Source organism: Chanodichthys erythropterus, chromosome 15 (genome assembly GCF_024489055.1).
Source record: "Chanodichthys erythropterus isolate Z2021 chromosome 15, ASM2448905v1, whole genome shotgun sequence".
Lineage (NCBI taxonomy): Eukaryota > Metazoa > Chordata > Actinopteri > Cypriniformes > Xenocyprididae > Chanodichthys > Chanodichthys erythropterus.
The window spans coordinates 19555707-19582316 of record NC_090235.1 but is presented as its reverse complement, the minus strand read 5'-3'; the positions used below and the strand labels follow the sequence as shown (position 1 = coordinate 19582316).

The 26610-nt window shown below is 36.7% G+C and overlaps 1 protein-coding gene across 36 annotated transcripts in view; it reads left to right on the top strand.

The window, feature by feature from the left end:
* The window catches only part of clasp2 (cytoplasmic linker associated protein 2), a 61036-nt gene that overhangs the window by 10068 nt on the left and 24358 nt on the right, over positions 1–26610 (top strand). For 35 of the 36 annotated variants that reach the window (XM_067411811.1, XM_067411806.1, XM_067411797.1 and 32 more), the window contains 13 exons: positions 681–778; positions 9467–9537; positions 15784–15924; positions 19071–19147; positions 19321–19413; positions 21732–21877; positions 22100–22235; positions 22320–22390; positions 24176–24235; positions 24325–24402; positions 24480–24647; positions 24736–24773; positions 25794–25958. In XM_067411811.1, coding sequence (XP_067267912.1) covers positions 681–778; positions 9467–9537; positions 15784–15924; positions 19071–19147; positions 19321–19413; positions 21732–21877; positions 22100–22235; positions 22320–22390; positions 24176–24235; positions 24325–24402; positions 24480–24647; positions 24736–24773; positions 25794–25958 — 1342 coding nt within the window. Of the gene's footprint in view, positions 1–680; positions 779–7119; positions 7229–9466; positions 9538–15783; positions 15925–19070; positions 19148–19320; positions 19414–21731; positions 21878–22099; positions 22236–22319; positions 22391–24175; positions 24236–24324; positions 24403–24479; positions 24648–24735; positions 24774–25793; positions 25959–26610 lie in introns of those variants that run through there. The other variant, XM_067411813.1, reaches the window with a different exon arrangement.

The window sequence follows — 26610 nt, the reverse complement described above, 5'->3', positions numbered from 1 at the left end:
ACTGTTACGTAACAGTCGGTGTTAGGGCTGGGTGTTTTCCAAACAGAGCCATACACACCATGCTAACGTTTATGATTGCTATCAAATGCTGTGAATGGTCTAATATTTTTTCCAAAAATATCGCTCAGACAGAAATGCTCCATTTTTTTTTTTAACAAATCGCCAGGGTCAACTTGCAGGGTATCCAAGCTAATGAGACTAAATAGTGTTCTGTGCTCGTCTGTGCAGCCAACGACAGAACAGTTAGCATGCTTTGCTCGAACCTTTGCCATGGCATTATAACTGGTATACTATTTTTGCTTGCGAAAACCAAATGGTGGTGCTGTGGGTGGAAATGAGCAGATTAAGGAGCGGTAATATTATAAGATCCCCTTCCAACGCCACAAGAGGAGTGAAATCTGAGCGCCTCGTTTGTTCACATGCTTGCAGAGAAAGGCTTGCCACAACAAAGTTACTGCGATGTCCTTTTTCACGTTTTTTTGGGTTGGTAGATGCCGGGAACCCGATTATAGCAGTTAAACACGGAAAAAGTCAGATTTTCATATGTCCCCTTTAATCGCGTCACCAACTCTCATTGAAAATTAAATAATTTCAGTCACTGTCAGTGTAAATGGGATTGTTGTTAAAGGATCAATCTGTAGTTGTATTTCTAGGTTAATTGTGTGTTGTGTGTTCCACAGGTACGGGAGGCTGCTATATCAACTCTAGTGGAGGTGTATCGGCATGTAGGAGAGAAAGTGAGAGTGGACCTCAACAAAAGAGATCTACCATCTGCACGGTTAGTATGATTTACTGTTGAACCCACAAGCTTTCTAGAAATATTTATCTTATCAACTTAATGATACTGCGCCAAGCCAACGAGCATCATTCTGTCCCAAACCCAATCATGTGTTTTGCCTACACCACGGTTGTGTTGACAGTTTCTGGATTGGTATAATTACTCTGATATGAGTCAGTTTTAATGACTTCAATCTAGCAGATTGTTTGTGGGTGTATTGTGAGTGATTTATAAGTGTATAAATAGTAGCACATGCACACCGGTTGGACACACCCGTATTTAAAGGAGCTTTTTGCGACTCATTTGTGGCTCTTATTGAATACTAGCCTTTTCAAGTATGACCAATTAAGTATGACTATATAGCATATGCATGTAGAGTATAGCCTATTAATTTAGGTGTATTTTACAAGATTTGAAATATATTGGAATGAAAGTGATTTCACTTGAATTCATGTTTACACTTTATTTTGATAGTCCACTTTAGACATTCTACTAACTATTAGTAACTTTGCAACTACATGTCAACTAACTTCCATTAGCGTATTAGTAGACTGTCTAACACTTTATTTTGATTCTCCCAATCATTCTACTATAAGTAACTTTGCAAGTACGTCAACTTATTCTACTAACCCTAACCATAACCTAACAGTCTACTTATACTCTAAATTAGTTAGTTGACTCCTAGTTGCGAATTAATCACTTTGTTGACATGTAGTTGCAAACTACGTAACAACATTTTGTATGCTTTGTATGTCTCCATACATAGGACTATCGAAATAACAGAATTCACAAGTAAAAAAGAAAACACGGTAACACTTTATTTTAGTCTATTAACTAATTGCTTATTAGTATGCATATTACTAGTATATTGGCTATTTATTAGTACTTATTAAGCACATATTAATGCCTTATTCTGCATGATGTTATTCTACATTCTTAATCCTACCCAATACCTAAACTTAACTACCTTACTGACTATTAATAAACAGTAAATTAAGAGTTTATTGAGGGGAAAAGACATAGTATAGTTTGTGTTCCCTATACTGAAGTGTTTCCGAAAACACATCATTACACTTAAGTCATTGCAACATGGATTTAGAGTGTATAAAAAAATAATTTTGAACATCAAATCTTTGAATCTTCAATTTGAATGCACACTGTTTACATGATATAACATTTTGCGGGTGCAATTTGCATCCATACTGACCTGTATTTTGCATGCATATATTTTTTGCTCAATCTTTGGTAGACTACATTAATAGATCATTGTGGACATTTTTGTGTCTTATGAGCATATTAATTTTCTACACAGAAACCCTTGGAGGGATTACTTGACCATTTTCTCTTGAGATCAGCCTATTGATTTAATAAAAACCAAAGAGCACTGAAACACCATTAGATTATCATATCAACTATTTATTACGCTATCATTGCATTTCTATTGAGTATTTCAGTACTTTCACTGCATTAAAGTCTGTAGATTCAAAGGAGGGTGTTTGTGATTGTGTATACTGTAAACTTACTAAGAAATTACTTCATGGGTCTCCTATTACTGAATGGTGAAATTCTATTTACATTGTGTTTAAAAAAAGGATTCCTTGTAATCTGATAAAATCTTGCAGGCTGACATCAGTGTGCACTGTTGATCTGCGATAAATTGAGTTTTTGAAGACTGTCTAATACTCCTGCATTCCTCTCTGTCTGATGTAAGAGGCTTCGGGCGCTTGGACAGACTCCATTGGCCGCATCTTGAACATTTCATGATCACTTTACTAATGCCAGTGAATGATGCTGAATCTAATTTTTTTCTATACATAATGGATTCATTTCTGGTGGAATCTGTGTTGTTGTCTTTTTATCCTCTTATGGTTTTATGGTCCTAAATTTTGGCACTGTTACACTATAATAGTTCTTCCAGGATTCAGATTTAAAGTTCAGAGTGATTCATGTTTAGTGTAGTCCAGATGTTTTAATATAAACTGAACTATATGGGGTCAGCCCATAGCAACGGTGAGATGTGTCAGATTGTCTGGTGTGTGACATGGTTATGACTCTGACACATCGTTATCTCAGACAATACCGCTGGTCAGAAACACAAAGGTGCTTGTGTCTGCATTGGTGAAGGATATGTTCAAGGCAGTTTGTTATTTTGTGCATTTCATTGCTTTTCTACGCCACAACACACGATAAAAGGTATCTTTTCCATGTTAATCAGGGTTTTTGTTCTGTTTTAGAAACTGTTTCTATTTCTGCGACGTTGCGGTTGGAAAAACATGCAAAGTATGACAATGATAATCTCAGGTACTGATTATGTGCTTTAATGTTAAAAGAATTTAATGTGAGTTTGAATATCATTTTGTGTGACTTTTAAGGCATACTGAAGGCGACATTGGTTAATTCACCTCATATCTTGAAAATTAATATATAAAACAAGAATGAACTGTCTAATCAATGTGAACAAACAAGTGTATTCTATGACAGATTGTTTCAGACACTCGGTATGTATTTTTAATCATGTTTAATATTTAAGAATTTCATTATGTACTTATCTATTTTGTTGAGTGCAGTCAAAGACAAAGATGGTGTACTCATTACTATGAATGGGAGAAAGTGCAATGGATTAAGTCCCGCCTTCTAAATAAAAGAGTCAGTCGCCAGTTGGTAAAGTCATTGCATCACTGCAGCTGCTGTTAGAAGCTCCGGTTGCAATAGAAACAGTCAGTGTTTTGAGATGCATGTGATTTGACAAGATTTGAGAGTTTAGAAACAAACTTTGAGATGGTTGTTGTCAGATTTCATTGGTGATTTCAAATATGAAATTGAATTGTAAGCTTGGTGATCTGTTTTGGAGAATTTGATGTTTCACCATTTAAAGAGATAGCTGTACTTGCATCACTGAAGCAGCTGTCTAAGAGATGTTTTAAAGATGGCCGACAAGTGAAATGACTTGCGTTAAAGGGACTTTGGTGCATATCTCATAGTCATGTCACGTCTGGTGTGGTTAGTCTAATTGCTTGTCTCTGGAATTTGATCGCATTACGTCTAGTTAGGACACGGTGTAAGGTTGCATCATACTAAAATTCTGGCTGATAAAAAATGTAGTTTATTAGGGGTTTGACAATCTTGTGCTTCACAATATTAAAATGTGACAATATTTCTCGGCAAGGTGAAAAGTAGGGCTGCAACTAACGATTATTTCAATAATTGATTAATCTGTCGATTATTTTTACGATTAATCGATGAATCGGAGGGGGGAAATTAATTTCCAACCTTTTATTCAAAAACAGAAAAAAATCCTCAGAACGTGCAAAAACAGGTTGCTCTTTTAACATCCCTGAGCTGTTAAAGTAATAAAACACAAATGGACTAACACAAAAAACATACACATGTATGTTTTACATCTGCCAAATATATAGGGCTTTTTTTTATTATATAAATTGCACAAAAAGATGTATAATTTTGTTTAGCTTAAGATGACTAAGTGCTATAAAAAACTTTAAAATGAAATTTAAAAAGTACAACAAGCAAATATATTTGTCAACAATAACCGATATGGGACAAAGCACAGAATAAATACATGACAACAGATCAGTGTTAATTTTGACAGCAAATTTTGATTTAGTTTTAGTCATGGTCTTTTGGATTTTCACGTTCGCAATCGAAATGTATGCCACTGATTAGCATTGTAAATGCAGTATTACAGTACACATACCAATTAAACGAGCAGGTCTCCTCTCGTGCGTCCTCCTCAATGGACGAGGCAATATCACTTTTGTTTCGCCTTCAGATATCTATTTTATAGATGCCATCAATGCTTTTATCTTTCTAGATGTAATTACCAAAATCAAAGCAGTCCATAAACCTTAAATCCTCACGAAAACTTTGGTCAAGCCAGCTCGCGCGTCAACCTGAGAGATCAGCCTCCTTACCTTGTCAAGTGGTCAAATTCTCGGTTTATGAATGGACGGTTTGGCTTGATTGACATTCGGGCATGATTTATATACCATCGACCTGTCCTAAAACGTTAGCACGCTTTGATCGATTGTTTGGAGATCGCGTGTTTCTCTGTTCGAAGCGCATTTCCTGTTCTTTACATTCGCGACAAAACAGTTTATTATTTATGAACGAAAGCGTGAAAAACGTGAAAATGGTCTCATTTGAAAGAAAATATCCAAAGCTAAAAGATGATATAGTGTGACTGATTGAAGCAGCCCGTATCAAAAGTGCGGGGGTCGATTTCTGTCTTTTCAAAACTGCGGGGGTCCTGACAACGGCACGCCTGTTCAGAACAACGTCACGGGTCTCTCCGATGGTCTTTCCTCTACCTCCGCTCGGCTATTTATTTATTTATTTATTTTTGCTCCGCTCTGCTGTTTATTTATTTATTTATTGCTCCGCTCTGCTTCTCGCTCAACCACGCCTTTTTATCTCCGCGTCTCATTGACAGGCGTAATAGTCGCGCGACACAACGAATCGATAAGGAAATTCGTTGCCAACTCTTTTAATAATCAAATTTTATCGATTTTATCGATTCGTTGTTGCAGCCCTAGTGAAAAGTCTCGCAATATCAGCATTATTAGACTACTTATTAGTCTTCTAAGGCTGCTCGATATATTAAAACCATTTAAAAATCATAATATAGCATAGTGCTATTGTGAAATCACAAAGGCTGCGATTCAATTAAATAAATATATGCGTTGCAGGTTCATCATGATTTCAAAATAAGTTTAAACCCTCGCTCAGAGTTTGATGTCCACATGTTCTTGTTCACGAAATTGCAGTGGCTGTAGCATTTCTATCATAAAGAAGTGGCTAAATATTAAAGATTAAGTGAACATTTGAATTAAATGTTGTTTGGCCAATGTTAAACAAAGATTTGATCATGCTGTAAAGTGTAACAACAACAGTCACCAGGACATTTGGCACCCTCTGCAGGCATTTGTTATAAATTTATTGTTTATATTATGTATATTGCATTTTAATTATGTTTTTTATTATGAATATTGCATGTATTTTAACAGTGTTGTTTAGTAAAACCATAACATTTCTTTTGATACATTATTTGAACCATTTATTGTTTTAATTGTTTTTAAATCTGTATTTTAAGTCATTTTAAAGGTTATTGTTCACTCAGATCTATTTTTATTACCACAAAAACAATATTAGCGATTATTTAATTAACTGTTAAAATTATCAATTGATTACCAAAATAATCATTAGTGACAGCCCAAATCAGTTAAAACATTTCAAAATGCACCTGCATTGTTTTGCATTATGTGACTTTCAGTTGAATAAGACTATTTTTCCAGTCATATGTCTTGATTTCTTAAAATAGTTAAAATATCGCCTTATATAAACCCAATATCATGTATCGTCTCATGAGCTAAGTGCAACGTCACACCCCAAAAGTTATATATACACACACATTTTGAAAAATTATATTAGAACACTTTTTAAATGTTAAAAATCAACAGAACTACAAGTCTAAAATGTCATTTTTAAATGCTAAAGAATCTATTTATGCATATAATGCATCCTTGAATATTAGATTTGCATGATACATTAGTATCTTTAATAAAAAAATCTTTTATCATTAATTTATTTGCATAAGTTAGTATAGAATTTTAAATATTTAGCATTGATCACAAAGACAAATTATTTTGACAGATTGTATTAAATATCCAATTTTTAACAGTACATATCCAATACTGACAAGTTAAATAAAAAATAATCTCTAATATTGGCCAATAAAAAAATAGTTGGTAGAGAATTTTTGAGTTCACACTTTTCTCTCTTGTATAATTTTGAGGGCCGATGTTGTTTGTCTCTTACACTTTGCCTTTGGAATCCTGTTGCATCACATCATATTGATGTGATCTGATCTGATCTGATCTCTCACACCCGAGGGTTGGGCACACATGCCGAAAATCACTCTAAGCAACTGTACATACAAATACTGTAATTCAGTGTCTGCACTGCCCTCATCTGACCAAGAGATAGCGGGTACAAGAAAGGACATGTGTGTTGTTGACATGAATACGGTTTGAAAGGACAGGGATGTGAGCTGGGGACTGTGTCAGTCAAAACAGGAAGGAAGGAGCGCGAGAGGGCAGTCGGAACTGACTGAGCCAAGGCAAGACGCGGGGGGCGACAGTGAGGAGAGGGGGAATGCGAGCGTTGCTTAAGTGTGTGTGTGTGTGTCCATGCCTGGAGGGGGGAGGGGTGGGAGCCCTGTCTCTGAGCTCCACAGCTTTAGCCCCTCCCACTGGTGTGTGTTCCAGACAGGAGGTTATGTAAAGGGGAATAGATTCTTTGCGCTGTCTCTCACACACACATACACACACACACACAAACCGGTGAACAGTTTCTTAGTTTTCTGCGACAGACACACGGCAGTGGAGGCTCTTCAGCGATCCTTGGCTGTATATGAAGGGCAGTATGTCTGAGCAGGTGGGTGGGACCTCGCATGCTGTCCTCTTTTACCCTTTTCCCTTTCTTCATCTCGTCGCATGTTCTTTTTTTCTTCTCGTTCTTGACTGTTTATTCACTTTCTCTCTGTCTTGTTGCATTTTAGCTCCTCTTGTCTTCTGCAGAGGCACCATTTTGGTTAGAAAGAGCAGAGATCCTAAATCGGTTTCGTTAATAGGGATTGATGATCTGTGTGTGTTTGTACATGTGTAAGAACATTCCTGATTCATCTGGACTGCAAGCACTGTGTTAAGGACACACACAAACATGCAACATCTCACATGTGGCGTTGACTGTGCATTTACATGCATATTACGTGTGAGAAAGTAAATGCGCACCTTATTGGTGTATGGCTGTAGGACTGCGGGGCCAACAAATTCATCCAAATATCGTTTTGTCTTATGCAGGGTTTAAGCATCTTTCTTGATATTTTGAAGCTGTACTTTAATATTCGATCTGCTATACATTGGATCGGTGAAGGACAGTGATTGTGCTTTGGTGTCTTCTTAATTGTTCCTTGTGCTGAAAATAGTCTTGTTGTGTTTGGCAGTCACTTCAAGACTAGTAATTAAACAATGACTTGTAAGTGCACTCTGCAGATGTGCTTTGTTTTAAATATGATATTTTTTTTTTTTTTTTTGTAATGCTCCCATTTGTTACAGTGGTTATCACTGTGTGGTTTGTCTGTGTCATATTATGTTTGGCTTTGCATCATAATTGCATTTTAATACATATTTTATGGCTGAAACATTTTAAAAGTTAAGGAAAAAAGTTAAAGGTAGGGATTCACCGATATGAACATTTTGGCCGATACCGATAACCGATTATTCTTTATATTTGAAAGTCGATAACCGATATATTGGCAGATAAATCTAAATCAAAATTTTTATATTACAAAAAAACAAAAACAAACGTTTCACCATTAAAAGCCATGTCCCAAGCACACAGTTATAATGTTCTCATTATAATATTATAATGAGAACTGTACATTGCCCTTAACTGTATTTTGCTTTTTCAAGTGATTTCAATCATATTTCAAGCAATCTAAAACCATAATGGATGACAGTGCACATCTAAAGTGTCTCAGCTGAAGAAAATCGGCTTTAATATATATCGGCCAAATTGTCTTATCAGGCCGATAACGGTAACATTAAAAATGAACATATATCTGCCGTTAAGGATATGGTGGCCGATTATATCATGCATCCTTTTAAAGCTACTGAACATTTTCTGTGAGTGATGTTGGTCGGGTTCTGACAGCAGTGCATGAATGTGTAGAAAGGCAGACTTGTCTGTATTTGTTTGTCTTTATCAGAAGCAGCATTATTGTGAATGACAGATTAAGGCCTTTGATGCTGTTGCAACAGAAATATGCAAGATGTGTTTTACTTCAGAAAGCTTTTTTGTTATGCAGTGAGACTGTTTATTGCATTTTCATTGCACCATACCATCACTTTATGGCTGGGTGATATTACTAAAAACAAATGGAACTCTCTGTATTTTTCAGCCTTTTGTTGATATTGATATTTTTTCTACTCAGTAAATCCACAATTTCAACCAAACAGCCATTGGGTAAAGTACAATAAAATTATTTAATGCAGAAGTAAAAAACAGTAAAAATTGAATTAAAAATATTTAAAATAGGCATGCTTTCAAGACTGCTTTTTTGCTAAATCGACAAGGAAGAATATTTATCATTTTTATTCATATGCACCAATCTATTCATACTTGGTAAAAAAAAAAAGTAATATTTACCTATGTATGTTTTTTTTTAGTAAAATATTTTAATGCATGAACAGATTCATGAAAATGAACTGATCTGTTTTTACAACAAATGACACGGTTTTAGTAAACTTGATGGCAAAATAATAAGCGTGTTAAAATCATAAATTTGAGGTCTGATTTTGTTTTGATTTCAGGATGCATTCAGTTTACTGTATTTTTGATTCAATAAATGCAGCCTTGCTGAGCATAAGAGACTTCTTTCAAAAACATTAGAAAATCTTATCCACCCCAAAATCTTGAACAGTAGCGCATGTGGCCAGCAAAATTATTGTGACTATTTGATATTGCCTTGATAATGCCTTACTTTGTGATTGTTTTTTCTTGGATAGGATAGTCAAAATGTGACTAATAATATTCATGCTATTGTTGTGTGCTAAAGTTTTGTGTAATGATTTTAATATCAATCTCAAATCATCTCTGTTCTGTTTGTTTCAGGTTACAGGCCATTCTGAACCGTTTTGATGAAGTGCTGAATTCGGGGAACATGGCTCTCAGCCCGAGTCATGGTAAGTTAGCTTTTAACTAGCTAAATCTTGTTTGCAACACTTGTCTCCATTAGCTACAGTTACAATGCTAATATTAGTCTTTGTCAGTGTCTTTGACCACAGTCCTGAACATAAGCTTTGACATCTGAGCCCCAGCTTTAACCGCAATGCTACTTTAATCTAAATGCTAATCCTTGTGTTTTTCATTAGCATTAGCATTACTAGAGGGTTAACATGAACATAAAGTGATTGGCTATGACTTAATGCTGGATTTCTGCATGCCCCTTCGGTCTCCAGTAAGTTAGCTTTAACGTGAGTGCTAGCATCTAAAAAGGGGAGACGGTGTCAGACTTCCACGGCCTTGGAAATCTCCATGATGTATTTGGCATATGTCATGTGATGGCAGAGCTGGATCTCCAGATGGATCACACTGTGCTGCTCACATTTGCTTGTGGTGTAGAGTTGTTGTGGTGCAGTAATGTGTTTTACAGCGACTTAACAAGGTATTCCATGATTGCTTTTTTCATAGTTGCAGCTGGGGTAAACGTGTTTATACATGTGTTTATGGGTTCTTGTGTTCAGCAATGTCTTTGACATGGGTGGAGGGACAGTTCTTACCAGAGATACTAGGCTAGTCATTGATTTTGAAACATAATTAACCAAGGGCTCAAAAAAACCCAATTCTGTGGCTTATGGTAAATCAACATCTGTCAATCTGAGCGATCAAACCAATGGAGCTGTGAAACAGTGTCGGATTGGTCTTTACACATCGTCCCTACCCACTATACCCACCTACCACACCTGAGATCCAGTTTCCATTGGTTGAACTTTCAAATGACGTTGGAAAGCACTGCGTCATGATCGCGGTGCAATCAAAACCCAGAAGTCCTATAGCTTTAGCAAAACAGCATGTCATGTCACTCTGTGATCTACGCATTGTCTTATGTTGTGTTTGGGCTCGTTCGAATCCACCTGCTCTGAATAAAGATATGTGATCTACTATGGTTTACTAATGTTTTGCAAAGTTACAAACATAATTGTGGTACAAAAGCATTGTGTTTATACTGTTTACACGTACATCGGTGGCGCTTTTTCATACAAATACTTGGTATAGTTTGGTTTCTGACTGAAACGGATATGCTTATTGGATTCTGCTAGTTGAGACCTGTTCTACGATATATGACACTGTTGTCGTACATAATGTCTGTTATGTATGATGATTTTACAGTTCACATTTTCACGCTTTGAAAATAGAGCACTTCTAATATTTCGGCAAGTTTAAACACACTTGTTAAGTGATGGTCATATTCCCTATATTCACTGTAAAGCCAAGCTTCTAAGCTTTAAAACAACATATTTTGTGTTTATGATGCAAGTGGTTAAGTAACATGATAACCTAGTAGCCCCTCCCCCACACACTTCAGATTTTAGAGTTTTAGGTTAACGATTGATCGATGATCTATTATGGGAATTAATATAAATTGACATCCCCGATCTGTACCATTATTGTCCAGAAGCTACTCTCTCCTATTGCTATTCTTTCAGTTTATAATTCGCAATTGTCTGTTAAAAAGAGTTTGTACCTACTTGTCTTTAAAGTTGCCAACCATTAAAGCAATGGAGTTTGATCAGAATACATTGCATTATGTCTCTCTGATAAACTAGTTACAATGGTTTCTCCATCAATAGGTTTAATCGATGTTCGATTATGGGAATTTATGTAAATTGACATCCCTAATCTGTACCATATTGGTTACTGGCTGATGATGTGTATATATATATATATATATATATATATAATTTTTTTTTAGTGTTTTTTTTGAGGGATATTTAATTGTGCCCTTTCCCCCTATTTTTTACATTTTTAGATTGTTTGCTGTAATCTAATGCTCACTTATTTATTAAAAGCTCAATTAAATGTTACTTATTTACCAGTGAAAAATAATTCAAAATAATTTAATAACACAACTAAATGCAAATCTAAGAAATATCTCTCTTTTTTTCATGCTGTTCATATGTTTTGCTGCTCACTTGTAGCATTTAAAAAAATAATTGTAGTTTTTAGTGTTTTTTTTTTTTTTTTTTTTTTTTAGGTTATTTTTAAATAATATTAGTAGTAAAATAGTCAAATGAAATACTAAAAAAAACATTTATTTTTAATAGCAGCACTTAGTGGATTTTGTTGGCTTATCAGTATCAAATTTGATCACATTTTATTATTGTGCATCTCTGATTTTTACCTGTGGTTGCAATGATCTTGAATATTTAGTTAAATGCGTAGTGTAACAGTATAATCGTTGAGTATATGCATCTGTGTTTACTGCTGGTTCAACTCTTTTCCAGTCACCACTTACTTTGTCCTGCTGCTTTGAACTTACCTGAATTATTTATTATTGTGTGTTTTGAAGCAATTAGCTATATTTCATGACCTTGGATATAAGTGAGTTTTGAGACTAACTATGGAGTACCCATTAATCTAAATTAGTGACTCGAATTTGTTAATATCTCAACTTAAAGTAGTAACTGCTCTGTTTAATACAGCACTAAAGCAAACCCATTGCCTATAATCTGGGAAACAGATTCAGATTTTTCCTCTGCTGCTACAGGCATTTAAATGGATAAAATCAGATTCATATTGATCTCACAGACCCAACACATTTCAACATGTCTCCTCAAATGTATTGGTCAATGTCCAAAACTGATTTTACTTGGCCATGCACCTTAAGATCTTGCCAGATTTCAGTATAAGAACAGGAAGGGGGTCGATCACCATGCAGCCAACTTCCTCACCAGTCATTTTTAAATTTGGCATAAGACAAAGTGGGCGACATTCAAAGAGTTTTTTTCTGTCCAATGGCATTGCCAATGGAGCCGCTGTGAGGAGAGGGTTATAGAGAGAGCTGCGCCTGTCACAGCATTACTCTGACACAGCGTGACAGAGAGAGAGAAGGACGAGAGAAGGAGAGAGTGAAAGAGCCTCTTCTCAGAAGCATTAAAGCCATGTCTGTGGGTGACGATGGAGACGGTGAGTGCGTTTATCTATTTAGTATAGAAATTACTGGTAAGCTGTTGTGTTGTTGTTTGTGTATGTTAGGTATGCATTACTCTCTTTTTAGCTGAATTGGATGCAAATCAGTCAGTTTTTTTGGAAAAAACAAGGCGTTGTTGTCCAGAAAATACTCTCTCCTATGGGAATTCTTTCAGTTTATAATCTGCACTTTAAAGACAAGTTGGTACAAACTCTTTTCTAAAGTCGCCAACCATTAAAGCAATGGAGTTTGATCAGGATATACTGCATTATATACTCTCTGATATACTAGTTATATTGGTTTCTGCATCAGTGGGTTTAGTCCCTTGGGAGTTCAAGTGTGACCTGGTTTCTAGGGCATTTTGTTGCCACCGCTACCCATTATTAGACTCTTCAGTTCTTGCCCTGGAAATTGAAGTACTCTGAGATGCTGTGTGTCTCTTGACTATAAATGAACCTTTAAAGCTTTAGAGTACTTGTGTTCGCTGTACGTTTTGGTGGGCATACTACAAAGGCTGCTCTCTGTTTGTTTGTTTCAGGGTAAATGGCTTCAAGTCCTTCTCTTCGTAATCCTGGTAACCAGATTAAATAGCCAGTTAAGTTACGGACTGACCAGTGAGGACTCAGACATCAATCCTCACTTAGTCGCCAAGCAATAATCAATAGGGTGTTAATGGCAGTTAGACTGTTTCCAGGTCAGTTTTGACTGAGAAATGTGTCATATACTAGTGTTTATTTTTACATGACCTCTGCTGTGTTACATACTACTATTCGTCATAACTGGCAATGTGGTGGTGATACTTTTTTTATATCGATAACTGTGTCACAATATAATAAAATTACAACTCTAAGTAGTTATGTATTTTTTTAGCCTATTCACCATTCAAATTTTGATTGAATATAAATAATTGTGCGTTGACTTGCACTCTAAAAATGACTGTAAGAAAACAAAACAAATTTACGCAGTAAAATACCATTTTCCATTGAAACAGTAATATACCATAAAAACAATGCATTCTGGGTGATATTAGTCATTTTCAGGAAAGTAACCTAATAGGCTACTTTCTCAAAAAGGACAAATAATATTACCCAGAATGCATTGTAATATAAAGAAGTAATATACCGTGAAACAATTCATTCTGGGTAATATTTGTCATTTGAGAAAGTAGCCTATAGGTTACTTTCTCGAAAAAGACTTATAGTGTTTTATAGTTTTATGGTATATTACTGTTTCAATGGATAATGTTATTTTACATTATAAAGTTGTTTCATTTTTTACACTTATCTTCTAGTGTATGACCGTACGCTACATTTCATTGATGTCTCAGACTTTTTTGATGGGCGGCCCCCCAAAATAATCACAAAAAAATGCAACCTAACTATCATAAGTAAAGAAGCTTGCTTTGAAGCAAATATTGCTTTGAAAAATATTTCAACTCATAATTTGCTATTCTTCTTAACAAAAAATATAAATGATAAAAGTTTTAGTTTAATGATTTCAGAAAGCCATTTTTGGCTGACCAAAAAATTCAAACCAATGTGATTCAGCCTTTTTTATTTATTTTTTTCAATCTTTCAAATCCACTGATGTGGGCTGATCTTGTCGTCATGGCAACAGCCTTTTGCAAGCAGCCAGCTCTCTCTCTCTCTCTCTCTCTCTTGCTCCATCCTTGCCTTTTGTCCCTTTTTCCCCCTTTTCCCTTCAGCTTGTCCCCACTTTTCTCTTTCTCTCCTTCGCTTCCTGTTGCTGTTTTGTTCCTTTTGGCTAGCCTCATTCTCGATTGATCTAGCCCTCTACCGTCGTCATTGGCCCGTCCTTGTTGAATTGTTGTTCACGCCCTCCTGTCTGAACAAAGGGCGGGTTATGCTACTATGCTAATAATGCTACACACATAGGCAGGCACACAGAGCCCTTTCAGCCCCGCTAGTGGGGTCAGCATCCATAATGTGTCAGTGCAATCAGCTCTTGGCTTAGTAACGGGGTCACAATGCCGATTGCCCACACACACTCACACACACACACACACTTTCATATGCAAACAAAGACCAAGTCTCAGCTGTAGGGGTGTGGCCTTCTTTCTCATCTGTATTTATGCATTTTATTCAGCCATAATTCCCCTGTGAGCATTTGACCGTGAATGTGTTTAAACCAAGATGATCATGCAGCGACGTGATGCTAATTAGCTTAGCTTGAGCTCCAGACAAAATGAGCCACATTGACATGCAAGCAGCATCCTCAAATCTCAAAGCTCACTGGCTGGTTAAAGATGATGTCATCACTCTCCTGATTGGCTCTTCGGGTGCTGGGAAGGAGGGGGCACGGTGCGCAGCAAAGTGCGAGGGAGTGATGGAGCAGGAGACGAGGGGGGATGGAGCGGGAGAGTAATTGAGAGAGAAGATGCCGACCAGCTTTTGGGTGGTGGTTTCTGCGAACTGTGGTACCTGCCTTGCCGATCCGTCTGGGGATATTTTGTCACCGTGAAAACCACTGTCATGTGAGAGGCAACTTGGGCGTTGCCTCGGATACGAGAGAGAGCCACGCCCGCCTTCAGGCATGAGGCGTCTCATCTGCAAACGCATCTGTGACTGTGAGTGTCTTCTCAAGATGTACCTGTTTGAAATGTTGCTGGTGTCTCAAATGAACGTTGACGTCTGAATCCGTGCAGAAAATGGGTGTCACCCAGGTGCCGTGGAGATTTGGGTGTTTTTAGTAGCTGGTAGATGAAACGAAAGACCGCTTGTGTTCTTCAAGCCTTGCTCTTTACTGGAAGCGCCCAATCTGTTCTTGTGTGTGGGTGGCTGTGTGGAGTATTTGTGTTTTGAAGGCATTTCTCTTTGTGTGCGAGTGATTAACGGTGCCTATACTTCCTGTTTTTGCTTTTTAGTGATTGATAGGCCCCTAATAGGTCCAGGTTCTGGGCTGGTCATTGATTACTTAAGCTGATATTGTGGTGGGGAGGAAATTAGACCTGTACTTGCCATACTTGATGATATAGACCTATTGGGTTTCAGAGGAAATGGAATTGTTTGTTGATATATTCTGACAGATTTCCTTTTTATTGAACCAACTGCATTGGAACGAGAATTTGAGACTATGCAAGTTGGCACAGAAATAGGTGGTTTTTGCTTATCTTTGTGCAGTAAGTCTAGAGCAAAATTTGTGTGGAGTCTATTATTATGATGCCTGCATGTCTTGACTTTGATAACCAATTGATTCATCTTCTCGTTGCTTCTCTCAGATCGTAGTTTTGACGATGATGACTCTGTGGATGGAAGCAGGCCGTCATCGGCTCAGGCTGCGTTCAAAGTACCCAAAGTCCCCAAGAAACCTGGAGACTCTGCCAGCAGTTCCAGACGACCCAGTGCCACTGCCAAGACAGGTGAGACACGTGTGAGATTGCATTCATATATCCTGAACTTTAAAAAGTTTAAATACAAAATATTCCACTAATCACTGATGACAGACCCAATTAGTCTGTGTTGTCAGGAAGGTATTTTAAGCTTATGGGCTGGGCGTTATGTCTAAAAAAAAAAAGAAAAAAAAAAGCATTATTATGGTATGAATAATTTCATATATATGCATTGCTTGACAGGTGGATTTCAGCAGTGGCATGTAACGCAGTCACTCCTACTGGCCACTTTTGCCAGTAAAATTTTTCCATGATACATAATTTTTTTTTAAATTGTAGTCTTTTAAAAAGGCACCTGAAATAATAAACTAAGTGCAATGCAGTATTTTCAAAAATATAGATTTTTCGATACATATTGATACTGAAATATCCAAAACGCTTCCAATACTTATTTTCTGCAGAATAGATACACTATTCCAGCTGCGCTTTCTCACTCTCTCATCTCTCCGACAGCAAGTTGACACACAAATCCTCCTTCCCTCACTCACTCGTTTCATTCGCTCTGAATGAATATTGTTGGTGTGACAGGGCTTGAATTTCGGCGTGGTATTGTGCATAATTTTACTCATTTTGTCATCATACCCAAAGAGCGTGCACATAAAGCCACCTCTCAGTACTAAATTGAGTTCTTTTTCACTGTTTATTGCGCTTAAACAGTCAAATACACACAAAATAATGTCAAAATGCCAGTCTCGGTGAGTATTCACGTAAACACAGTCAGTTGTGTTAAGTGAATGTAAACAGTTGAGAAAGAAAACGCATGTATAATGGATACAGGTCTTACAGGCATGTATAATGGCATGTATAATGGATACAGGCATCTAGTCTTAAAGTGACAGCAGTCTTATATACCTGCTGCCAAATGATGAGATGATATTAAAAATATCTAATGGCAGTTGTTCCACATGGTATCGATGTCAAAGTTGTGGCCAGTAAAAATGCTGAGTGGCTGTAACTTTGGAAAAACACTAGCCACAGTGGCTGGTGAGCAAAAAAGTTCATGTCAGGCCCTGGTCATATGTATTGGTTGGAAATTAAATGAAAAATGATTTATAGATTAAATAACCATGTGGTAAATCCTATTTTTAGACCATCCAGTGAATTAAATAATTCACAAATGAAAGGTACTTTGTTATTTGGAACTTGATCGACACAAACTAAAATATTTTCTGATATCAATGATACAGTCTGGCATCAGGGCAAAAGCAGCTTCACGTTACATAACAGCTAGAACAAATGACTCAATTTTGGTTTGATGAGTGACATTCAAAGCAGTTGTAAAATAGTGGATATTCAAACACTTGTACCTGTTCATCAGTTAAATTCTACAGCAAGTTGCGATATTGCTTGGTAGCCTTAAATTTTTTGAGCTTTGCATTATGATTAATAACTTAATCAGTTTTTCTCTGTCTTGACTTGTTTGGGACACATTCTGCTCATTTATGTTTTTGCATTGTTTATGCACAAAATACCTACTATTAGTTTAGACGCTATTTGTTGTGCAGTCATAAAAAGAATCTCTTATCATTGTATGACACATACTATCTTACCACCCAGTTCTACAAGCTTGAATATCATTGAAGGAAAAGTTAGAAAAGAGGCTCTAAAGAGTAAAGTTGACAAAGTAAATGAGTATTTAGTATGTTTATTATTTCAATGCAAGTTAAAGCTGCACGATTAATCGTTAAAAGGTCGCAACCTTGATTCAAACACCCATGCGATATTGTCAATAATTCTCCATCTAATAAACCTTATTATATCTATATTACTATAAATCTATATTACTATAAATCTATATTTTCCTTATTACATCTAATAAACAAAATCACACCAGAACATTCAAATCTAAATTTGTGCTGCCGCTTAGCCAGAGAGAGCAGTTGTCATGTGTAGGTATGAAACGGCTTCACAAACAATCTTTTCAACCACACAGTATCATTATTTCTGTTACAAGTATTCATATTATAACAGAAGTACTAGGATAAAAGTTTATAGTTCATTGTAAACACTGATGCCTGCGAAAGAGAAAAACACCTTTTGAAAGTAACTTGGCGCTTCAAAAATGTATTGTATCGATTACATCATTATGCCAGTAGGTGGAGACAAGTTTATTTGTCATTGAGTCATTCATTCACGAGATTCATTCAAAAATGCTGATTTATCCAATAATGAAACACGTGAAGTATTTGAGTCATTGAATCATTCATTCAAACCATTTTTTAAGTAGTTTTTTTGTACATAGACTGCAGCAATTAACCTTTTTCCAGAACCTCTAGTGAATTACTTATTTTGTTTAGTTGTCTGTTCAGAATCATGTGAGAATCAGTTTGAAACAAAAAATCATGATCCAGAATCATGCAGCTCTAATGCAACACTACTAGCGCACATATATAATTCATGTAATTTGTGTAGCTGCATGCACTGATGCTTTTGCAGAATGAGAAGTTTGCACAATTACCTTTTTTTTTTTTTTTTTTTTTTTTTTTTTTTTTTTTGGGGGGTTTGTATAAGCAGTTCACAATAGATTGACATTTCTGCTGAGGCTCATTACAGAGCTTTTGGGTTTTAAAAAAGGTCCACCCAAAATGGGGTTTCCTGAAGGCTGACTGACTGCTCGCTGATGTGTTTATTAGACTCTCATCAGTTCCTCCCCCCTCTTGGGAGTTCTTACAGGCCACACCCCCTCATGATTGAACATTCAGTTACAGGAAGACAGACAGGAAGTCCATTAGGATTGAGAGCTTTTAATGTGTCGGATGAGTTTCCTCTGTCCTGTAATAGGTTGCAAAGGGCTATTTCACTGAATTTGGTATACATTTTAAAATATAATGTGGTTTACAACTTCCTCCCCCACCTATTTCTATCACACATAAACATAATACATAATCACATGCTTAGTAGACAAAGAATACCCTCCATTTTGCCTAGTAAAACAACAATTGCCATAGTAACACCTCATTGTGCTCAGTTTCTATGGTAGCGGCTGGAACTGTCAGTTGTCTCCTAGCGTGATTAGAAAGTTCTCAAACACCATTAGGCAGATGCATCCGCCCTTCATAAACTTCATAGTTGTCTTGAGTTTGTGTTTTAATGGATGTCGATCATGTGTGTTTCAGGAGCCTCTAAGGAAGTGGCAGGAGCTGTGGATGAGGAGGATTTTATCAAAGCGTTCACAGACGTCCCCACGGTTCAGGTGAGACGCACACACTTGCATGTAAATGAGGAAAGTGTTCCTGAATTCCCTCAGAACCTAGTTACAAATCCACCTGTGGCTTTCAGAACATTCACGTTATGATGTTTGATCAAAGGCTTGGAAGTGTTTGATCTAAAACTCAAGTCAATCTGTGTGTCTCTCTGCTTGCATAGATCTACTCCTCACGGGACCTGGAGGATAATCTGAACAAGATCCGTGAGGTTCTGTCTGACGATAAGCACGACTGGGACCATAGAACAAGTGCGGTGAGTTCAACATGCACGATTTAAACACTCATGCAGGCAATTTTGTCGAAGTTACGCTTGTTGATATGACATTTGCCTTGCACTTGGACACGGACACCTGGTGGTGTGGATGCAGCATTGTGCAAAACCATGTTTTCAGTTACTAATGCCACTGTTTAAAAATGCACTATTTACAGTCAGCCATAATTAATTGATCAAGTGAACTAACATGACCATTCGAAGTCAGCTCGACTGGTCATGTGATCTCAACATGGTTGCTGATTCGATTTGATATTCATAATAGGTATGTGTGTGCTGAGGCTCAGCCTTCCTTCACTCTAAAATCTTTTCCAGTTCAGTCCGTCAAAGTCAGGTGTGATTAAAAACATGAACATGGCGAAGAAACGCTTTTATAGTAGAAAATTAATTTGTACATCTGATGAAACAAGACACTGACACTGTTTTTCATGTTTAATATGGTAAAGCTGCTTGATTTTAAGCATTCTGTTGTATAAAGTGCTATATAAATAAACGTGACGTGACTTTAGTAGAGTGCCGAGTTGCAGAGCTTGTGCAAACATATCCACGTTGCTATGATTTATGCTAAAAAAAATGCTTGCTGTTTTCCTAATTTTGTTGTTTTTGTTACTGAGAGGAAAGCTCGCAGCACATATTTACATATTCATCTAACCATCTCTCTGAGCAGTGTGTTCGGTGTCAGATGTTCGCTTACAGTATATTGTTGGACACGTATTTCAAACTTAGTTTTACCCCTAAGCGAAGAATGAAAAAGAACTTCACTGAGAACATATCGGGGTTTCAACTCTTTCCTCGCCATTGACCGAATTACCAGCTTTTTGTGTTTTCACTGTTATACAGTAGGGGGCGCTATTACGCATATTTTGAAAGAGTACAGAACCTCTGGATCAAAACACAGCCCAAAAAACAGCAGAAACAAGCAATAAGTAGGGGCAATAACAAGCAATAATTGCACATCAAGTTTAACGGAGACGCGCTTGCATAAGGCTCGTCCACTCCTGACAGCAAAATAAAAATATTTGCATGACCTTTTAACATTTACAGAAGGAGAATATACCTGTGGTGCACTGAGGGAAAACGCCACATTTCATAAGTACATAAGTATCTGTCAGAGCATCTGACGGCGTAAGCTGTGTTGAACTATACGCCTTAACTATGTCTTACAAGTTATTTTGAAGCATGTCTCAAGTTTAGGACAAATTGGATTATGCACTTCCCTGCAGCAGCTCACTGCTGTCCTCCACTATTTTTCAGATGCACTCATAATATCAATCTACTGTGTATCGACATAAACTGTATTGTATAAAAATATACCAATATATACATTTTTGAAATGTATACAGTTACTGTCATAACTTGTTTTCATGACAATTTTTATATATATTAAATAATTAAGATATTACTAACAGGTAAAGTAAATATAATTGAGTATATAAGCTAATATAGTGCATATACTTAATGAAATGCTCATTTCTCTAGCGAACTAACAGGCTGTGGACACTAAATGACTTGCCTGTGGTGAATGTAATGCTACGTGAGATTATTCTCAAGCTGTTTTTCTGTCTTTGTGCGGTTCAAACACTGGTTGAGAGATTACACGTATATCTATCTGTCTGTTCTTCTTCTTCTGCGCTTTTCCTTGTTGTGGCAGTTAGCAAACAACACCCCCTTCTGGATTGGATGGTGGACCACCTCTATTCGTAGTCTTACTGTATGCACGGTGACATTTCGGGACGAATGTCCTTTTACACTCCTAAAGTCAATACTGTAGGGGTGGAGTTTAAGCAGACTAAATGGTTGGAGAAGTCCTGCATTAGTCACCAGAGAGAAGTCTGTTGTTTTACCAGAAGACTGAGTTATGACATTTTGATTGAACATTAGACCACAATTAAAAAATTGAAACGCATGCATGAATGAATCATTCATTCACAATGCATTCACAAAAGTACATAGGATGAATTTTCATTTCATGCCGACTTAAAATCACCACGTCTCCATATTTCATTTAAAAGTGGCTGAACTTGTTCATTGAATAATTATTTGGCGAAATGTGGTAGTAATAGTGTTTCCCGTGAGAATCTGTCCACATTCAAGAAGAGATGCATTGGGATGCACTAGACCTAGAGTTTTCTTTGTGACAATACATAGGGTTTGTTTACAAAAAACTCTCTTCAACATGTATTTATGGAAACGTAAGGAGTTTCCTGGCTTTTATGTAGTTTTCCCTATGCATTTCCATTCATTTGTGACAAACCCACAAAGAGATGTGGTCTTGTTTTCCCCTCCCTCTCCCTCCACAGCTGAAGAAAATCCGATCTCTGCTGGTTGCCGGGGCTACAGACTACGATTGTTTCTACCAGCACCTGCGCCTATTGGATGGCTCATTTAAGCTTTCGGCAAAAGACCTGCGTTCTCAGGTGGTGCGGGAGGCTTGCATCACGGTGGCGTGAGTGTCTCATTGACATCTTGAACAATGTTAGGCTAAGCAAGTATGCAGATTATTGAGATCTGTTTTCCATCAACTGCTTAATTAGTGGCTGGAGATGAGTCGACAAGCTATTAGAGCGAAGCAATTACTATTTTCAGTCTACTCAATTTTGATTTGTGTATACTTGCTGTTGTTTTGTGTTTTTTGTAAAGAGAACCAATTTGTGTTATGTTTGTACAGGTATCTTTCCACACTATTAGGGAATAAATTTGATCATGGAGCCGAGGGAATCGTTCCAGTGCTCTTCAATCTTATCCCTAACTGTGCAAAAGTGATGGCTACATCTGGAACAGCAGCCATACGCATCATCATACGGGTGAGAAACGGTGGTGTGCAGGAGTTCATTTTGTCTGACTGCACTGTGTCTGTGTATTTTGACTGTTTGTTTTTGTATTTTCAGCACACTCATGTCCCACGACTAATTCCTCTCATCGCTAGTAACTGCACGTCAAAGTCTGTGGCCGTCCGGAGGTGAGATGTTAAAACTGCTTCTACACACTATAGCTGAAAACTGCAAGAATATTAGGTAACACTAATTTATAGTGTCCTTTTTACACACTACATATAGTTATTATGACTATAAATTATGCATAATTATGTGCAACTAACCCTAAACCCAACCCTAATCCTAACTTTATAGTAAGTACATATAGTTAATTAATATTGCTCAGTACTTAAATATAGAATTACACTGTAACAAGGACACTTTAAAATGGTGTAACCGAATATTATATATTTGTTTTCTATCGATCGTTCTTTCGTTTGTTCTATCTATTGTTCGTTCTATTGTTCGTTCTATTGTTCGTTCTATCGGTTGTTCTATCGGTTGTTCTATCGGTTGTTCTATCGGTTGTTCTATCGGTTGTTCTATCGGTTGTTCTATCTGTTGTTCTTTCATTCGTTCTTTCATTCGTTCTTTCATTCGTTCTTTCATTCGTTCTTTCATTCGTTCTTTCATTTGTTCTATCTTTAGTTCGTTCTTCCTATCTATTGTCCTATCGTTCGTTTGTTCTGTCTATCGTTCTATCTATCATTCGTTCTATCTAACATTCATTCTTTCATTCATTCTACCATTTGTTTGTACTATCATTCTGTCATTCGTTTGTTCTTTCTTTCGTTTGTTCGTTCGTACTATCGTTCTCTCTATCCATCATTCTATCATTCTATCTGCCGTTCTATTTATCTATCACAGTTTGGACAAAACAAGTGTTAAAGGATTAGTCCACTTTTAAATAAACTTTTCCTGATAATTTACTCACCCCAATGTCATCAAAGATGTCCATGTCTTTCTTTCTTCAGTCGAAAAGAAATTAAAGTTTTTGATAAACATTCCAGGATTTTTTTTTTTTTTACATATAGTGGATTTCAATGGGCACCAAACAGTTGAAGATCAAAATTAGTTTCACTGCAGCTTCAAATTGTTCTACATGATCCCAGATGAGAAATAAGGGTCTTATCTAGTGAAATCATCCCTCATTTTCTGAAAAAAACTGAAAATTATATAAGTTTTTACCATAATCATAACCTAATTTTAACCTTCACCTGTTTGGTGCCCATTGAAGTCCCCTATATGGAAAAAAATCCTGGAATGTTTTCATCAAAAACTTTAATTTCTTTTCGACTGAAGAAAGAAAGACATGAACATCTTGGATGACATGGGGGTGAGTAAATTATCAGGAAAAGTTTATTTAAAAGTGGACTAATCCTTTAATGTAGACATTTAATACAAGAAGTAAAACATCTATAATCTTTTTTTTTCAAGTGATTGTTTCTCACTACTTGCTTAAACTATTTATATGTACAAATATAGCAAAAAAAAAATGTTTTTCCCTTTTTAGAAATTTGTTACTAAACATTGTAAAATATGTCCCGGTACAACGTAAATTCCCTTGAGAGTGATGACAAACAAATATCTAAACCAGTGTTCGGCTCGATTAATTAAAATGGCCAGTTTGAAAGAACTGATTAGTGGAAACTCTTTAGCCAATGAGGATTAAACCAGACACCCTATTAAAAATAACTGTCTTAACACGTTTATACTTGCAAAGAGTCTGGAATTTAGTCTGCTAGTGTAGGCTTTAAGAGCATATCTGGCTAAATAAATAAATAAATATGATGTTGTTTATATTTCAGCAGTCTTCATGAATACATTTTGTAACTATTCAGTTTATCTCCCAACCCTCTTGAGCACTTACCAAGTTTACAGACCTGTGAGTTCATCACTGAATTCTCTTTCTTCCTCTCTCCATCTGACAGGCGCTGTTATGAGTTCTTGGATCTTCTGCTGCAGGAATGGCAGACTCACTCTCTGGAGAGGTACCATCACAGCACAGGCTAAACTAGTGCCTACTGGTGTTGAAAGGCCAGCACTGCACAACATGACCTCTCTTTCCTCTGTGTCTCAGGCATGCGGCGGTGTTGGTGGAGAGTATTAAAAAGGGAATCAGAGATGCAGACTCAGAGGCTCGAGTCGAGGCCAGGAAGTGAGTGGTGTCCTCAAATTACTTCATGTATTTTGCTGTTTCCTGTTGTGTTTTATATTTATGTTGCTCTCTCTCAGGGCATACTGTGGGTTGCGGGCTCATTTCCCCGGGGAGGCGGAGTCTCTGTATAACTCATTAGAACCGTCCTATCAGAAGACACTTCAGCCGCATCTAAAGAGCTCGGGCAGCGTGGCGTCCCTCCCGCAGTCGGATCGCTCGTCCTCCAGCTCGCAAGAAAGCCTTAAGTAAGAATATCTCACTCACCCGCGTCCGACTACACCAGTAAACAATTAAATTGAATAAGAGCTCTGTATTTTCTCTTTTCTTTTTCAGTCGGCCGCTGTCAAAGTGGTCAGCTGCTCCAGGCAGAGGTGAGATCATCAGTGTGTGTGTGTGTGTGTTCATGTTGGAATATGTGTATTGGTAAATGACGCCTGTCATGTTCTTTTATCACTCACTATTTTGGTTAAAGTGTATATAATTGCATTAGGACTATTTTAGGGCCTGACAAATAGGCTACACACCTATTTGCCTTTACTAGATCACATAAAATGCTTTTTAAAAGTACATATATTCCATATAGTTTAAACATTTCATGCATAATTATCAAAATGCTGTATAAGTTTGGGTTTGAGACTGCAGGATGTTAACTTTCCAAAGTATAAGTACCCATGTAAGTCATGTTTTCATAGCAGGGATTGTTAAAACTATTGAAGTCATTTTTGTTAATTGAAATAAAGTTGAAATAATAAAATATCAATATTAGATGGGGAAACTTAAAGGTGCTATAGAGGATGTTTTGTTTTATACATTTTTGCAATATTACCTGAAACTGTCTTAACTAACTGATAAAAGACTATTTATTAGGTGCACTGAAAGGAATAATATCAATATACATCATCTGTGCACGAGGTAGGGCCTTAAAAACATCAGCCAATCATTTGTGTGATCATTGCATAAACGATTGGCCCTCAGGCTTGTCAATCAAATGATTGGCTGATGTTTTTAAGGCCCTACCTCGTGCACAGATGATGTATATTGATATTATTATACAGTTTCAAGTAATATTGCAAAAAATGTATGAAACAAAACAACCTCTGTAGCACATTTAAAACTCAAAAATCTTTTATTTAATCTTTTCAATTAAAATTAGAAATGAAGTACTAAAATGACTAAAACTTAAATAAAATAAATTAAAGCTAATTAGGAATAATACAAATATAACAATTACTAAAACTAAAATTTAAATGAAAACTGGACAATATGAAAATAATTTTAAAAATAAAATATAAAACAAAATGTTTTGTTTTTAGATGACCTTCCATGCTTCATTTAAAAATGTATATGCATGTAAAACACATTGTATTTGTTTGTTTTTTTTGTTACTTTAGTGCCTGCGAGTTCAAAATCATCAGGATCTCCAGGCTCATTACAGCGTTCCCGCAGTGATGTGGATGTTAATGCAGCCGCCGGTGCTAAAGTCAGACACAGCGGACAGGCTGGAGGGGCCGGCCGAGTAACGGCAGGCCTGACCCCCGGATCATACGCATCTCTCGGTAGGAGCCACATAAAGTTCATGCAGTTTTATCAATGCTTGAACAGGCAGAAGAGGTCACACTCTCCTCATACGCAATAGAAACTGATGTGAAGAATTGTCTTAAAGTGTAACTTAAACCCCTTTTTTTTTTTACCCTTATTGTTACAATATTGGTAGTATATAATGTAAATTAACAATGTTTATTCGATCTCAGTGTTATCTGGACAGAGAAATTGTCAGCAAAAGATTTTTGACAGCTCTAAAGCTTTCATGAAAACTAGAGTTCCCCGTCGCGGTGTTCTCTTCATATTTATGATTCTTTGCAGCCTTTAGCCACTTCCTTCAGCACGCTGGATCCTTCACTGGAAACCGAAAATAAACATTTACTCTTTGAATTCTTGCACCCTGGAAGAATACAAGTCGACACCATTATGACAAAGTTTGTTAAGAAGTATTTCCTACTAAAGCAAGGTGATATTTGACTCTGGTCAAGCCTATCCAGTAGAAGCGGACTGGGAGTGGCCTTGGTTGACAACATGCCCAGTGCATTATGGGTGTTGGAAGTTTTTCTACCTATATGCTAAAAGGGAAGACAATGGCTTTTTTTCTGTTTTCTCTAGTCAGGTATCACCGATTCATTGTTTTTTTTTTTTGCCTTTCTACTGCATAGG